The 14,341-nt window shown below is 35.9% G+C and overlaps 1 protein-coding gene across 2 annotated transcripts in view; it reads left to right on the top strand.

Moving 5' to 3' along the window:
• AP3B1 (adaptor related protein complex 3 subunit beta 1) overlaps window positions 1-14,341 on the top strand; it is a 251,388-nt gene that overhangs the window by 57,359 nt on the left and 179,688 nt on the right. For both annotated transcript variants that reach the window (XM_055437122.2, XM_055437121.2), the window contains exons 4-6: window positions 4,046-4,141; window positions 4,750-4,910; window positions 7,136-7,202. In XM_055437122.2, coding sequence (XP_055293097.1) covers window positions 4,046-4,141; window positions 4,750-4,910; window positions 7,136-7,202 — 324 coding nt within the window. The remainder of the gene's footprint in view (window positions 1-4,045; window positions 4,142-4,749; window positions 4,911-7,135; window positions 7,203-14,341) is intronic.

Raw genomic sequence — 14,341 nt, 5'->3', positions numbered from 1 at the left:
TGTTGCTGAGAAATAAATCCCAAGAAGATAAGGAGGTGGGTGTGGACCCAACCCATTCTTGTTTCCACACTTTCTTGAGGACTGTAGACTGAGATCTGAATATAATTGGTGAAGAGAAAGAGTATTTTAAATAATTAATTTTCTTTAAAAAACCCACAAGTTAGACTTTGGAGGCAATCTTCTTAATACCTGTTGTTTTCTAACAGTGTGTTGATGTCCTTTTAAACATCTGTTTCATGAATTATAACTATTGGTAGTAAGTTAGATATAGCAATCTAATAGGAAGTGTCTCCCACCCCCCCTCACTGCCCGCCCTGTCTCTCACTGGGCTGTGATGTTTCATTCAGCTGATTATTATTGGGCTCTTACCGTGTGCCAGGCTATGTGAACATACAGATGACTAAGGAATGGTGCCTGTACTAAATAACCTCACTTTCATTCCAAGGTGGATTTGAAAAATATCTTATTTAAAATCTTGTGTTGATTTGATATGTTTAAATTGGTGCGGATCAGTCAACCAGCAAATGTTGGCTCCTTTTTGGTGCTGTTGTAATCTTAGGAACTTTAAAATCTGGTTGGGGGGAAAATGATACATGCTTCTTAAACTGGGATTTAAGAATTTAAAGATTTTATATATCCATTTAAGTGTAATCTAAAGCATTGGGTATATTTGGATCATTTGGTTACCATCTTGTATACTAGCATCACTTAATTTTGGAACCCATTGTTTGTATTCTTATGTGAGATCACTTGATTCAATGATCATTTGAAGGTTTCATGGACTTGAAGGAGCCTGAGTGGGTTGGTATCATCTGTGGATGAATGGGCACTTGGGTGAGATCTGCTTTTGATTGATTGACACGCCAAGGTGTGTTTTTTTTTTGAGTGAATTTGTTCCTGATTGGCTAACGTTCATAAGCAAGGGGCTGTCACAGTTGGGTTGACTTGCAAAAGGTTGTTGATTTAGCTGAGTTTTTGTCTGTTGAACTCATTTAAAATAGTTCTGGTGGCTACATGTTGCCAGTGCTATAAAAAAGCCATCTTAGAGGAGTGTGGGAGGCCTAAAAATACATTGTTTCAGATTGTTGATAATGAAAACTTCAAATACTTATAAAATCAGAGAAAGTACTATTATTTTTGGGTTGGAGGTTGCTTGGAAAGATGAGATTCATCCCTGAAGTGAAAATGTCTTTATTGGGTTATGAATATAAACTTAATATTCATTGTAAAAAAATTAAATAATATAGAAAGATGTAAAGAGAGACGGTCACTGGTTAATATCATTACCCAAAGATAGTCACTGTTAGCATTTTCCTGTATAATTTTTTAACTGTTATACTTAGCTGATTTGAATCTTGGTTCTTCATTTAACAGAGTTCCATATTGCTCAAGTTACCTAACCTCTCTGTGCTTCAGTTTCTTCACCTGTAACATAGAAATGATAATATCTATTCATTGAGTTGTGAATATAAAATTAATCTAAATAAAACATTTAGAACTGTGCCTGACACATAGTTAAATATATAACTATTTGCTATTATTACCATATTATGTCTGGTCTAAGACATGTGTTTTCTATTTTAAAATTTATGCAGTTAGGACTTATCTTTATAATTGAGGATGACTTAAAATTGGCAGAGGTTTTGTACCTTTCTTGTGGTCCATGAAATTATGGTACATCTTAAAAATTGATGGTGTACCCTAAGACTGATAAAATAAGCATATATGTGTATATTTGGGCTTCCCTGGTGGCTCAGAGGTTAAAGCATCTGCCTTCAATGCAGGAGACCTGGGTTCGATCCCTGGGTCGGGAAGATCCCCTGGAGAAGGAAACGGTAACCCACTCCAGTATTCTTGCCTGGAGAATCCCATGGACGGAGAAGCCTGGTAGGCTACAGTCCACAGGGTCGCAAAGAGTCGGACACGACTGAGCAATGGAACGGAACGGAACGGATGTGTATATTTTATATTAATACAGAAATGAGATCATAGAACGCATACTGTTTTACATCCTCAAAAATTTTCACAAGGACATATTTTCAATGTCAAATATAGATTCACTTAATTATATATAATGGCCACATAATACAGTGTTATATGGATATACTGTAATTTGTTTTACTGTTCCCCTACTAGTGGAAATTTTATTGTTTAATGTTTGCTTTTATGGAAGATTTTGATTAGTAAAACTTGAGAGAAAAAAGGATGATAAACTAAGTGGAGATTGAGACAGAAAATCAAGTTATATTTGAGGACCTTCTGATAGACTGGAAAGGGAAGATTATGGGCTGTATTGAGCAGGTTGTACATACAGTATGGGCTGTATTATGTATTAGATTTCGTTTTTAAGATTCTGTGGGTCTATTCAACACTGAAGAGTAACTGGAAATAGGTTTTTTGTTAATTTCACCTATAGCCCTGTCAGTATAGTACAGACAAACTGATATTACCTTGAAATGGTGTGTTTAGCATTTTTATTAGTAATGATAAAGATGTAGAAAGTATGTTCATTAAGTTTTCACTCTTGTTCCTGAAATTGTGAAGAATAGCGAAATAGGTTGGATTATAGATTAAGAGCTAAAATTTTCTGAGGAGGGTGCCATGATTGATTGAATTTAAGTTACTGAAAATTTCTATAGATATGTGTAAGAAGATACTGTCCTTTTAAAAGACCTCACTAGGCCAATTATTCAAGTGTGGATTGATTTAGTCAGTAGTACATTTGGGAAAAGTATATGGTTTTAGTCAGGAATTAGTTATCTCAGTAGAAGCACCTCATCTGGAACAAAATCTTAACTAGTTTGTCTTGCTTAGATTTCATTTGTAGCTTGGAGTGCCACACTGAAAATAATATAGGCAAATTGGGGCGAATTCAGAAGGGAACAAACAGGATGGTGAAGGACCTCAGAACACTGCTGTCTGTGTCAAGAGTAGTTGAGGCATAAGGGAGAGAAGGCCATGGCCGTGCTGCGCTTAGTTGCTCAGTTGCGTCCTACTCTGCGAACCCATGGACTACATAGCCTGCCAGGCTCCTCTGTCTGTGGGAGTCTCCAGGCAAGAATACTAGAGTGGGTTGCCATTACCTCCTCCAGGGGATCTTCCCAAACCAGGAAGCCAACTCAGGTCTCCTGCGTTGCAGGTGGATTCTTTACCGTTTGAGCTACCAAGGAAGCCCTGGCAGTTGTCCCTAAAGAAATCCAACATTGGTTCCTATGGTGTAAAATATGGCCCAATAAGCAGTGTTTTCCTTTTCAGCTGTTTCTAGCTACTTCCCCTTCTTTCCCATGCTCTTTGAACATTCCATAAACCTTTAGATATGTACTATGGAAATATATCAGAAAATTAATCAAACAGTGGTATCTGAAGATATTTGAAAAGGGAGATACAAGCTGAAAGCAGTGTCATAAGGAAGCAGTTGATGTATTTCAACTCAGATTTCAATTTCTGGTTAATTTTTCTGCTCATCATAATTTTGTTATAAGTTTAGTGATTTAATTGCCTTTGAAAACAGTTTTCAGAACACACTTTCATCTGTCTGGAATTTTTATTGCATTAAATTGATGCTGTAGTCACACATTCTTCCGGAGCTGAAAATATGTAATGTCTGTTGGAATCTGAATTTTATCATAGGATCAGAGTTGCGTTTCATCATCTTTTGACAGATGAGCAAATGTAAGTTCCCATACCATGTAGTTGGTTAGTGGACAGAACCCAAGTTCCTTATATTATTTGTATCCCTTATTTTGAAAATACTTTTGCAGTTTAGTTAATGTTTTAAAACTCTTGTATGAGTTTTGCTCAGGAACTTTTTTCCCTTCAAGAGGAAGGACACCTTGATAGGATGTTGCTGTTACAGATTAGTAAAATCCTTACTTCACAAACTTTTTCTGTTTCTATTAATTATATTATCTTTATTTTACAATGTAGGCTATGAGCAGGTTCTGTTACTTAGTTCAGCAAAGTTGAGAAAGGATTTTTGTATAGACAGTATTGAATGTTTAGTTTTCACTCTGGCTGGGATTAAATGGTTTTTTCTTTTTCACAGATCAAGAAGTTAGTGTATGTTTACCTGGTCCGATACGCTGAAGAGCAGCAGGATCTGGCCCTCTTGTCCATAAGCACTTTTCAGCGAGCTCTGAAGGTAAATGACAGAATGAGCAGGCAAATAGCTGCAGCATTTCTGCACAGCTGAAGCTGTGTCATTTAAAGAAGTGGAGCAGTAATCCACTCAATGGTTCAGTCATGTTTTGAAAGAGTTAAAAGGCCTCTCACTGTGCCTATTCAATACCCTTGGAAAATAATTTATATAGTCAACTGGGCTTTGCCTTGTACGTTCCTTTATGTTCAATGTAATCATTATTGTGCATCAGAGAACTCTTCATCATTACACTAACTTGTTGAAAGTATACAAAGAAGGGGCATGAGTTTTTTTTTTAAAGATAAAATTAACAACCTGCAGCATTTTATTATTATGAAGCTCTGAAAACCCACATGTTTGGTAATACATGATCAAGTAGAATTATAAACATTACTATGCTTGTTAAAACATTATTCAGAGAAAGAAACATTTTATTTCTCTTTTTCCTTAGCCATTTCCATATACTGGTTATTTATTTTAAATTAAGTAGCTTTTTTTTTTTTTGCTGTTGTTGTGTTATATCCTATAAGTACCTGTTAACTCTGTCATAATGATGTGTTTGAAATATTGCAAACTTGAAATTTTGATGAATATTTTTGTACTATTTTTAGGACCCAAATCAACTAATTCGTGCAAGTGCTTTGAGAGTTCTGTCAAGTATTAGAGTGCCAATTATTGTACCTATTATGATGCTTGCCATTAAGGAAGCTTCTTCTGATTTATCACCATACGTTAGGAAGAATGCAGCCCATGCAATACAAAAACTGTACAGGTTGGTACTTTATAAATAATACCAAAGATCCTTAATGTTGCATGGAATGTTAAAGCCCATGGAGGCATATTTTATTCGCTAATATAATAGTCTGACCTTAAACTGAGTAAGTAAACTCAGTGAACATGTTTCTTTCCCCTTGCCCACAAACATTCTTTATACGTCTTCTATTTTATTTTGGTTATTTTGGGAGCCTTTGCAGGGTTTCTACTTGTGAGCCTGTTAGGGACAGTGATATTTTATGGATTTTATAACTTAAAAATAATCAGATATTGAATTATCATTTAAACAGTTTTTCTCATTGTACATACATCTATGTTAGTAGAAAATTAAGATTTTTTCCTCTCTTATTTATTGTAGGGTAGAGTCTAAAGCTTGTTATCTTCTCAGCTCACTTTGTTACCCCTTTATCCATCTTTGGTCCTGCTATTCCCTTCCTTGCTTGCTTCTTTTCCAGAGCTATTTTATTAAATACTGTTTAAATACTTATTTTTAAATGTAGCACCATACTATATTTATGTGATATATATATGGTATATGGTATAATTATATATATATACACACACATATATGGTACCTTGATCTCTGTAGAATATATATTGCTTAAATAAAAGTATTATTCATAATTTGGTGTTATTTTTGGTTGCCATTTATTTCACAAGCTTTTATCAAGATAATTTTGTGGTTTTGGTGTGGTGTTATGTGCATAAGATGTATGAAAACGTTAGAGGATATAGTATCACATTTTGAGAAGGAAAAATCAAACATATGCCAAATAATTAAAGCAATATATAATTGAGTAAGGTATTGCTATATAATGAATATGTATATACAAAGGCATAATGACTGTGCCTTTGATAGGGTAGAGCTTAGAGATTGGCATATAGGGTTTCTTAAAGTAAAATAGAAATGGGATTAGTTAGGAAAGATTAGAGAAGGGAGAGTGGAGCTGGAATTTGGAAGAATTAAAAGGTTTGAGTGTTCAGACAATTATGGGCTTAGTCACTTCATTAGTGAGACTCTTTGTGACCCTATGGACTGTAGCCCACCAGGCTCCTCTGTCTATAGGATTCTCCAGGCTAGATTACTGGAGTGGGTTGCCATGCCGTCCTCCAGGGTAATTATAAATCAGATAATTATAATGGTCAATAATAAACTTATATAATGTTTATGAAAAGTGAAATTCATTTTCTTAGGTTAATTGTCAAAGTCAACTCATGCTTCGTAGTCTTTATCCTTTCTATTTATTAACTTACAAAATAAGATCACAGCTCACTGTGACAGTTTAAAAGCCCATCACTGGGCTCCATGTTACCTCTGTCTTGAATTTACAGTCTAGGAGCTCAGTACTGCCTGTTAGTCCTCTCCGTAAAATGTTTCTTATCTCATTACCGTCTCTTGTTCCTTTTTTAGTCTCTACCTAGACTATTTCCTACTTTTTCCAGCTCTAAAGTTTTTTAAGATTCATCTGAGATGTCACATCCCAAAAGAAACCTTCTACAACCTCCCTGCCTCCATCATTGTTCCCTATCCTCATCATGCCTTATCCATATCACCATTATGTCTTATGATTATATTTGGGACTATCTGTGCTTAGATTGTCTTAACTTCTCTTTGTAGGCCCATTGTTTAGTTTCTCAGTAAGTGAACAATTGAATTCTGTGCTAGGAAGAAATTATTATCAATATTTCGGTGTGTAAAGCTGGTATTAAGATGCATCTATCATTTCTATACATATGTGAGCCTTTGCATATATTTTTTGGTTTTAGATGGCAGGTTTTATTATGCATGTCTCCATCAGTAAACTAGAATGATACAAAATTCTTATTTGGAAATTTCCTTGTGTTTCTTTTTGACAGTTAGGTATCCATGGTCAAAAATGATTCCTGTTTTGTTATTTCCCCCTAGTTAAAAAAAGATTTTGTGGTTTAACTAACTGTAATTACTTTCTTAAGGTTTTCAACTTCATTTTAAGAGGTGGTTTTGTTCTTTAACTATTTTCTTAATAGTTCTGATATCTGGGTTTAATTAATATGAGCAACTTTAGATAGAATAGGAAAAATCACCTCATTCCACTTTAAATTTGTTTTCTGTTTATTTCTATCTAAAGTCTTTTTCTCCCCCCAACTTAAAAAATTTTTCATATTCTTGAAATGATTAGCTTCATTTAAAGTTAGAAATAAAGGGAAAAAATTAATGTAAATTTTTTTCTTTTTATATTTTAGCCTTGATCCAGAGCAGAAAGAAATGTTAATTGAAATAATTGAAAAACTTCTGAAGGATAAAAGCACAGTAAGTAATATCTTTTCATGTCCAATAAAATTGTGCTTTATTTACATAACATTATGTTACTATCATATATATGATATAATAATTCTTATAGAATAAAAAGATGCTTGCTCCTTGGAAGGAAAGCTGTGGCAAACCTAGATAATGTATTAAAAAGTAGAAAAATCACTTTGCCAACAAAAGTTTGTATTGTCAAAGCTATGTTTTTTTTCCAGTAGTCCTTAAGATGTGAGAGTTGGACCATAAAAAAGGCTGAGTGCCAGAGAATTGATGACTTGAAACTGTGGGGCTGGAGAACTCTTGAGAGTCCTCTGGACTGCACGGAGATCAAACCAATCAATCCTAAAGAAAGTCAACCTTGAATATTCATTGAAAGGACTAATGCTAAAGCTGAAGCTCTAATACTTTGACCACCTGATGCGAAGAGCCAACTCATTGGGAAAGACCCTGATGCTGGGAAAGATTGAGAGCCAAAGGAGAAGAGGCTAGCAGAGGATGAGATGGTTAGATAGCATCACTGACTCAATGGATATGAGTTTGAGCAAACTCTGGGAGATAGTGGAGGACAGGGAAGCCTGGTATGCTGTAGTCCATGGGGTTGCAAAGAGGCAGACATGACTTAGCGACCAAACAACAACAAATAGATTTTGAAATTATATAAATATTAATGGAGCTCATTAAAATCTTGAAAAATAAAAATGTCCAGGTAAAGAGAAAAGTTCCATTTGGAATTTTAGTTTGCTACGTATTTCTTCATGGGAGTCTGTAGAAGAGCAAGTTGGGGAAAGACAATTCTTTCTTTAACCTGTGGCTAAATTGTTGACTGCTTTTAAGGCCAACTTTTATTTTAAACAATGATTTACTAGGATTTTTAAAAGCTGAATCAGTTGAAAACAAATAATTGTTTTAAAATGTATTCGGTATTAAAAAGATAATGAAAACTAGAGAAGTGTGTTTTAGTATTATAAATGTGTTATTTTTTTTCTTAGATACTAAAATGTTTTCGTATGTTTTCTTGGCTAGTTAGAATGATCTTACTGAGCAAATTCCCCATCTTTTGGGAATGTCCATATCTCTTCCTCCTTCCTATTCCACTCCCATTCTTTATGTATAGTGACATGATAATGAGATCTAGAAATAATGGCAATGCATGGGATCTATGAGCAGACTTCTGGAGGAGCTGGTGTAATGGTATCTTTGGTGGAGTCCTCTGCACCCGGAGGTATGACTCGAAACTATTCAAAAAAAGGATTCCAGCTCATTTTAGGAAAATATCCCCCAGGTGCATGCATATCTGTTAATAGAGGCCAGTATAGCCGAAGAATTGATGCTTTTGAACTGTGGTGTTGGAGAAGACTCTTGAGAGTCCCTTGTACTGCAAGGAGATCCAACAAGTCCATTCTAAAGGAGATCAATCCTGGGTGTTCATTGGAAGGACTGATGCTAAAGCTGAAACTGCAGTACTTTGGCCACCTCATGAGACGAGTTGACTCACTGGAAAAGACTCTGATGCTGGGAAAGGTTGGGGGCAGGAGGAGAAGGGGACGACCGAGAATGAGATGGCTGGATGGCATCACTGACTCGATAGACATGAGTTTGAGTGAACTCCGGGAGTTGGTGATGGACAGGGAGGCCTGGCGTGCTGTGATTCATGGGGTTGCGGAGAGTCGGACACGACTGAGCGACTGAACTGAACTGAACTGATAGCAGCCACTAGTCTCTCTCGTCGGAGAAGGCAATGGCAAGCCACTCCAGTACTCTTGCCTAGAAAATCCCATGGACGGAGGAGCCTGGTGGGCCGCAATCCATGGGGTTGCTACGAGTCAGACATGATTGAGCGACTTCACTTTCACACATTGGTGAAGGAAATGACAACCCACTCCAGTGTTCTTGCCTGGAGAATCCCAGGGACGGGGGAACCAGGTTGGCTGCCGTCTATGGGGTCACACAGAGTCGGACACGACTGAAGTGACGCAGCAGCAGCAGCAGCCTCTCTCGTATTGTGCTCAGTCGATCAGTCATGCCTGACTCTCTATGACCCCGTGGACAGGAGCCTGCCAGGCTCCTCTGTCCATGGGATTCTCCAGGCCAGAATACTGGAGTGGGTTGCCATGACCTTCTCCAGGGGATCTTCCCGACCCAGGGATCGAACCCAAGTCTCCTGCATTGCAGGCAGATTCTTTACCATCTTAGCGAAGCCAGACTATAGCTGTTAATATATGGCTTAGTATATGGTCTGTCCTAGAGAATGCTCAGTGTCTATTTGAGAGGAATGTATATTCTGCTGGCTTTTGGGTGGCGTGTTCTGTAGATGTCTGTTGGGTCTAATTGGTTTATAGTGTTGTTCAAGTCTTCTGTTCTTTGTTGATCTTCCTTCTTGTGGCTCATTAAAAGTAGAATATTGAAGTCTACTGTTAGCTATAGAGCTGTCAGTTCTGTCCCTGCTTACTTTGTATATTTAGGAACTCTGATATTTGGTTCATCAGTTCAGTTCAGTCGCTCAGTTGTGTCAGACTCTTTGCAACCCCATGAACTGCAGCATGCCAGGTCTCCCTGTCCACCACTAACTGCTGGAGTCTACCCAAACCCATGTCCATCGAATTGGTGATGCCATCCAACCATCTCATCCTCTGTCGTCTCCTTCTCCTCCTGTCCTCAGTCTTTCCCAGCATCAGGATCTTTTCCAGTGAGTCATCTCTTTGCATCAGGTGGCCAAAATATTGGAGTTTCAGCTTCAACATCAGTCCCTCCAATGAACACCCAGGACTGATCTCCTTTAGAATGGACTAGTTGGATCTCCTTGCAGTCCAAGGGACTCTCTAGAGTCTTCTCCAACACCACAGTTCAAAAGCATCAATTCTTTGGCGCTCAGCTTTCTTCACAGTCCAACTCTCACATCCATACATGACTACTGGAAAAACCATAGCCTTGACTAGACGGACCTTTGTTGGCAAAGTGATGTCTCTGCTTTTTAATGTGCTGTCTAGTTTGGTCATAACTTTCCTTCCAAGGAGTAAGCGTCTTTTAATTTCATGGCTGCAATCACCATCTGCAGTGATTTTGGAGCCCAGAAAAATAGTCACCCACTGTTTCCCCATCTATTTGCCATGAAGTGATGGGACCAGATGCCATGATCTTAGTTTTCTGAATGTTGAGCTTTAAGCCAACTTTTTCACTCTCCTCTTTCACTTTCATCAAGAGGCTCTTTAGTTCTTCACTTTCTGCCATAAGGGTGGTATCATCTGCTTATTGAGGTTATTGATATTTCTCCCGGCAATCTTGATTCCAGCTTGTGCTTCCTCCAGCCCAGGTTTTCTCATGATGTACTTGGCATATAAGTTAAATAAGCAGAGTGTACTTATAATTGTTTTTACCTTCCTTTTGGCATTATAAAATGTCTCAATCTCTCATAACAATTTTAAAATTCTACTTTGTCCCTACAACTTTCTTACAGTTGCTGTTTACGTGATATATCTTTTTCCTTCTTTTTACTCTCAACCTGTTGGTATTTTTAAATCTAATGTGTGTCTCCTGAGGTCTATATAAAGTTGGATCTTGATATTTACTCAGGTCTGACTACGTATGCTTTTTGTATAGATGGTTTAATCCATTGACATTAATTCTTACTATAATGTAGTTGATTTATAGCTGCCATTATGTTTTTCTATGTCTCATGTCTTTTTTTGTTTGTTATTCCCCCTTCACTTTTTTTAATAACCAGTGTATATGTTGTATATGATAACTCTTTTAGTGATCTTTTTCACTGTGTATTTTTGAAAATACTGTATTTACCTGAGACTGTACTTGGAGACTAGACAGCAAATTTTAGTCAATAATGTAGCAGGAATCTTTATTTCTTCTGTATTGTTGGCATAATGAAGACAAAGAAAAGAAATTTGATTCCTTTTTTGTCTTTTGTATGGCATACTTGTTATATCCTTGTAGACCCAAATACGAAATCAATATTATTGATATTGTGGATAACTTGATTTTGGTAATAATAAAAAAAAATTTAGTTTCTTCTGTGTTGAAGACTTTTGCCAAGTACTGTGAAGAATACTAAGATCTGTAAGAAACAGATCCTTTATTTTAAGGTAGTTTGCCATGATTTCCGCTACACAATAAGCTAAAGAAATTAGTTTCTTGGCCTAGAAATGAAACCTCCGTATATAATATGTGCATGTCTTCTCAAACAAGATGTAGCATGTCATAGGTCACAAATCCCTTCTTTGGAATTAAACAGAATTGTATTAGAGCCTGAAGTTTTACCACTTATATTAGCTATATATTAGGGGCTTCCCTGGTGGCTCAGAGGTAATGAATCCACCTGCAGTGCAGGAAAGGCGGGTTTGATCCCTGGGTCGGGAAGTTCCCCTAGAAAAGTGGAGAACATCCCCTTCTCCCCTGGAGAAGGAAATAACAACCCACTGCAGTATTGTTACCTGGAAAATCCCATGGATAGAGGAGCCTGGCAGGCTGTAGTCCATGGAGTCCCAAAAGAGTCCGACACGACTTAAGAGACTGAACAATAGCTATGTATTAAGCCTTCATAAATTTCAGCTTCCAAATTTTTAGGCCTTATAATTTCCAATCTATAAAGTTTTTGTTTGTGTTGAGAAGGTTATTGTATATAAAATCCTCAGCACAGTGCCTGACACCATAAAAGGAGATTAATAAGAAATAAACGACTTAAAAAGGGATATAAAGAATACACTTTCTTTGTAAATTTAGAATGTCTGTTTTTGGGTTCTGACCCTGTATTTTGTATTTATTTCCAAAATACAGTAGAAAAAATATTGTACTTGTTAATTAATATTTAATATTTGTTGAATAATTGTGAGAATTAATTTGCTATATTCTTGGTGAAGGTAATTAGGTATTTACTATTATTTTCAATGTTTTACTTCCCAAATGGTGTGTGTCATGCTCTGTTCATAGGTAGATAGGTCCTTTGGGAGCTTTGACTGTCTTGTCATTTGTGAGGTACTGCTTGTCCTAAAGTATGTATAGGATATGTTTTTTTTTTTTTTTAAATTAGAAAAGAACCTATATCTATTTTCTCTCCATGTGAAACAGGAGTAGTTTATACTGAATTCTGTAATTTCAGAGCAGAAGCACACGGTTTTCCAGTGTCAATATTTGTAACTTCCTTTCCAGCATTAAGAAATGTGACTTACATTATCCACTACACATTCACTTACTTACTCAGTCCTGGAATGCAGGTAAAGTATTGTTTCAGATTGCTAGCGTGTACTCTGAAGAGTGGTGAGGTGGTGACTACTAATTGACTTAAATGTTGGTTTAGAATTATGTTTATCATTAGCCTTACTTCTTTGAATGCTGTTGTAAATCGAAATTGCATTAACATTGTATGGTTGAACTTGTTACATTGGTATAGAAGAAAGCTTGATTTTCTGTATGGTGACTTTATATTTTGCTTCTTTACTGAATTCTTTTATTGTTTGATTTAGTTTTATCTTTCAACCTCTATTGTTTCATTCCAGAAAATAAATCATATCATTTGCAAATAGAGATAACTTTTCTTTCTCTTTTCTGATACCTATGACTCTAATTTTTCTTGTCATAATTAATTATATTGGTGTATAACTTTAGTACAGTGTTCAGTAATGGTGGAGATAGTGAGCATCCTTGCCTTGTTTCAGTTTAAAGGAAATGCCTGTAATGTGTGTGTATTTAGCGAGATGCTGACCCTGAGGATTTTCTCTTTATCTTTTAGTTTTGTCTGGTGTGTCAAGGTCAGTTTTTTTCCTAGTACCCAGTGAAGCTTTTTACGATATAGATTTAGAATTTATGTTATTTCTGGCAAAGCGTTGTTGTTAAGTTTTAAATATTAATTCTGTTCAGCTGTTAACTTTTCTTCAGAGATTTCAGTTTTCTCTAAGTTGGATCGTCTTTGCTGCCTTTACTTCTTTATCTCACTTTCTTTTGGTTCTTTTTGTACTTTTCTTAAATGCCCCTTCCTAAATTTTTATTCAACTATTTTCTGCCAGGGGCATTTTGCAATTTAATTAAGATGTCTGGTTATTTCTTTTCTGGTTTCAATCAACTTCTGTTTCTTCCTGTTGTCTTTTGCTCATTTCTGTTTTGTGATTTTCAGTTTCAGTTCATTTATGTGATCCTGAAACGCTTCTTGGAGGCAAATTAATTCATTCTGAAGTGTTGTGTGACAGTTGTTTGCTTCATCATGGATTTTTTTTGTGGATAATTTTCATCAGTTGTTTTGATTTTCATCTTCTGCTCTGATCGACCAGGAATCTCTTTTTAGTGTTTTCACACATAGGCTCACTGTCTTTCTCTCTGCTGTTGCTTTCAGTTCTCTCTTATGCCCACTTCTAACTCACGTCGCTTTTATTCTGGGCAGTTGTTTCAGACTATCATAGATCTTTGTAAGGTTTGTGATACGTGACAGATAACTCTCTGATTTTAGAACTTATTTTCTACTTACATGTAATTAAAGTTCGGTAATTCCAAAGTATTTTAGTGTTGCTTAGAGCTTTGATTTTAATCTTTTTGCTTTCTCTGCCTTTGCGTTGAGAGATTCACATTTCCCCAGGTAGCATTAACTTTCTACCCAGTATTTAGGTTGTCTACCCAGTATTTAAGTATTTATGTTTTGTGAATGTTTTCTGATTATTTTTTCCTTTGTATACTTATAATTTGATGTAAAAAGATTGAAAACATTATCATTTCTATATATTTATGGATCTTATCTTTATTATTACTTTTTCTTGCCAGATATATTGAAGTGATATAGCTATATTTCTTCTCCACTAATTAATAGTGTTAGCATTAATATTTAAAATAAAAAACCTAAATCATTTTTGTTTAAAATTTCCTCATTAAATGATCCAAATTTATTTCCACATTTTAAAAGGAGTTTATTTGCTATCAGCAGGAGCTTTTTGGGAACATGATGATAATGATGATGACATTGCTGTTGCTGCTAATAAATATAATTTTGAAAGGTGTTGATATGTTTAAGAACTTTATTTAATCTTGTTGATTTTGAGATCTACCTTCTGTTGCTCTTTTAGTCTAAAGGGAGGTTTTCTTGAAATTGAGATTTCAATTAGTTGTGTCATTCTGATTTTAAGAAAAGGTAGAAATAAAAGGCCTGTTAA

The sequence above is a fragment of the Moschus berezovskii genome, chromosome 9, assembly GCF_049115385.1.
Source record: "Moschus berezovskii isolate FMDL1 chromosome 9, NW_MosBer_1.0, whole genome shotgun sequence".
Classification (NCBI taxonomy): Eukaryota; Metazoa; Chordata; class Mammalia; order Artiodactyla; family Moschidae; genus Moschus; species Moschus berezovskii.
Note: the sequence above shows the minus strand (reverse complement) of the source record. Positions and strands in the feature narration are given on the sequence as shown.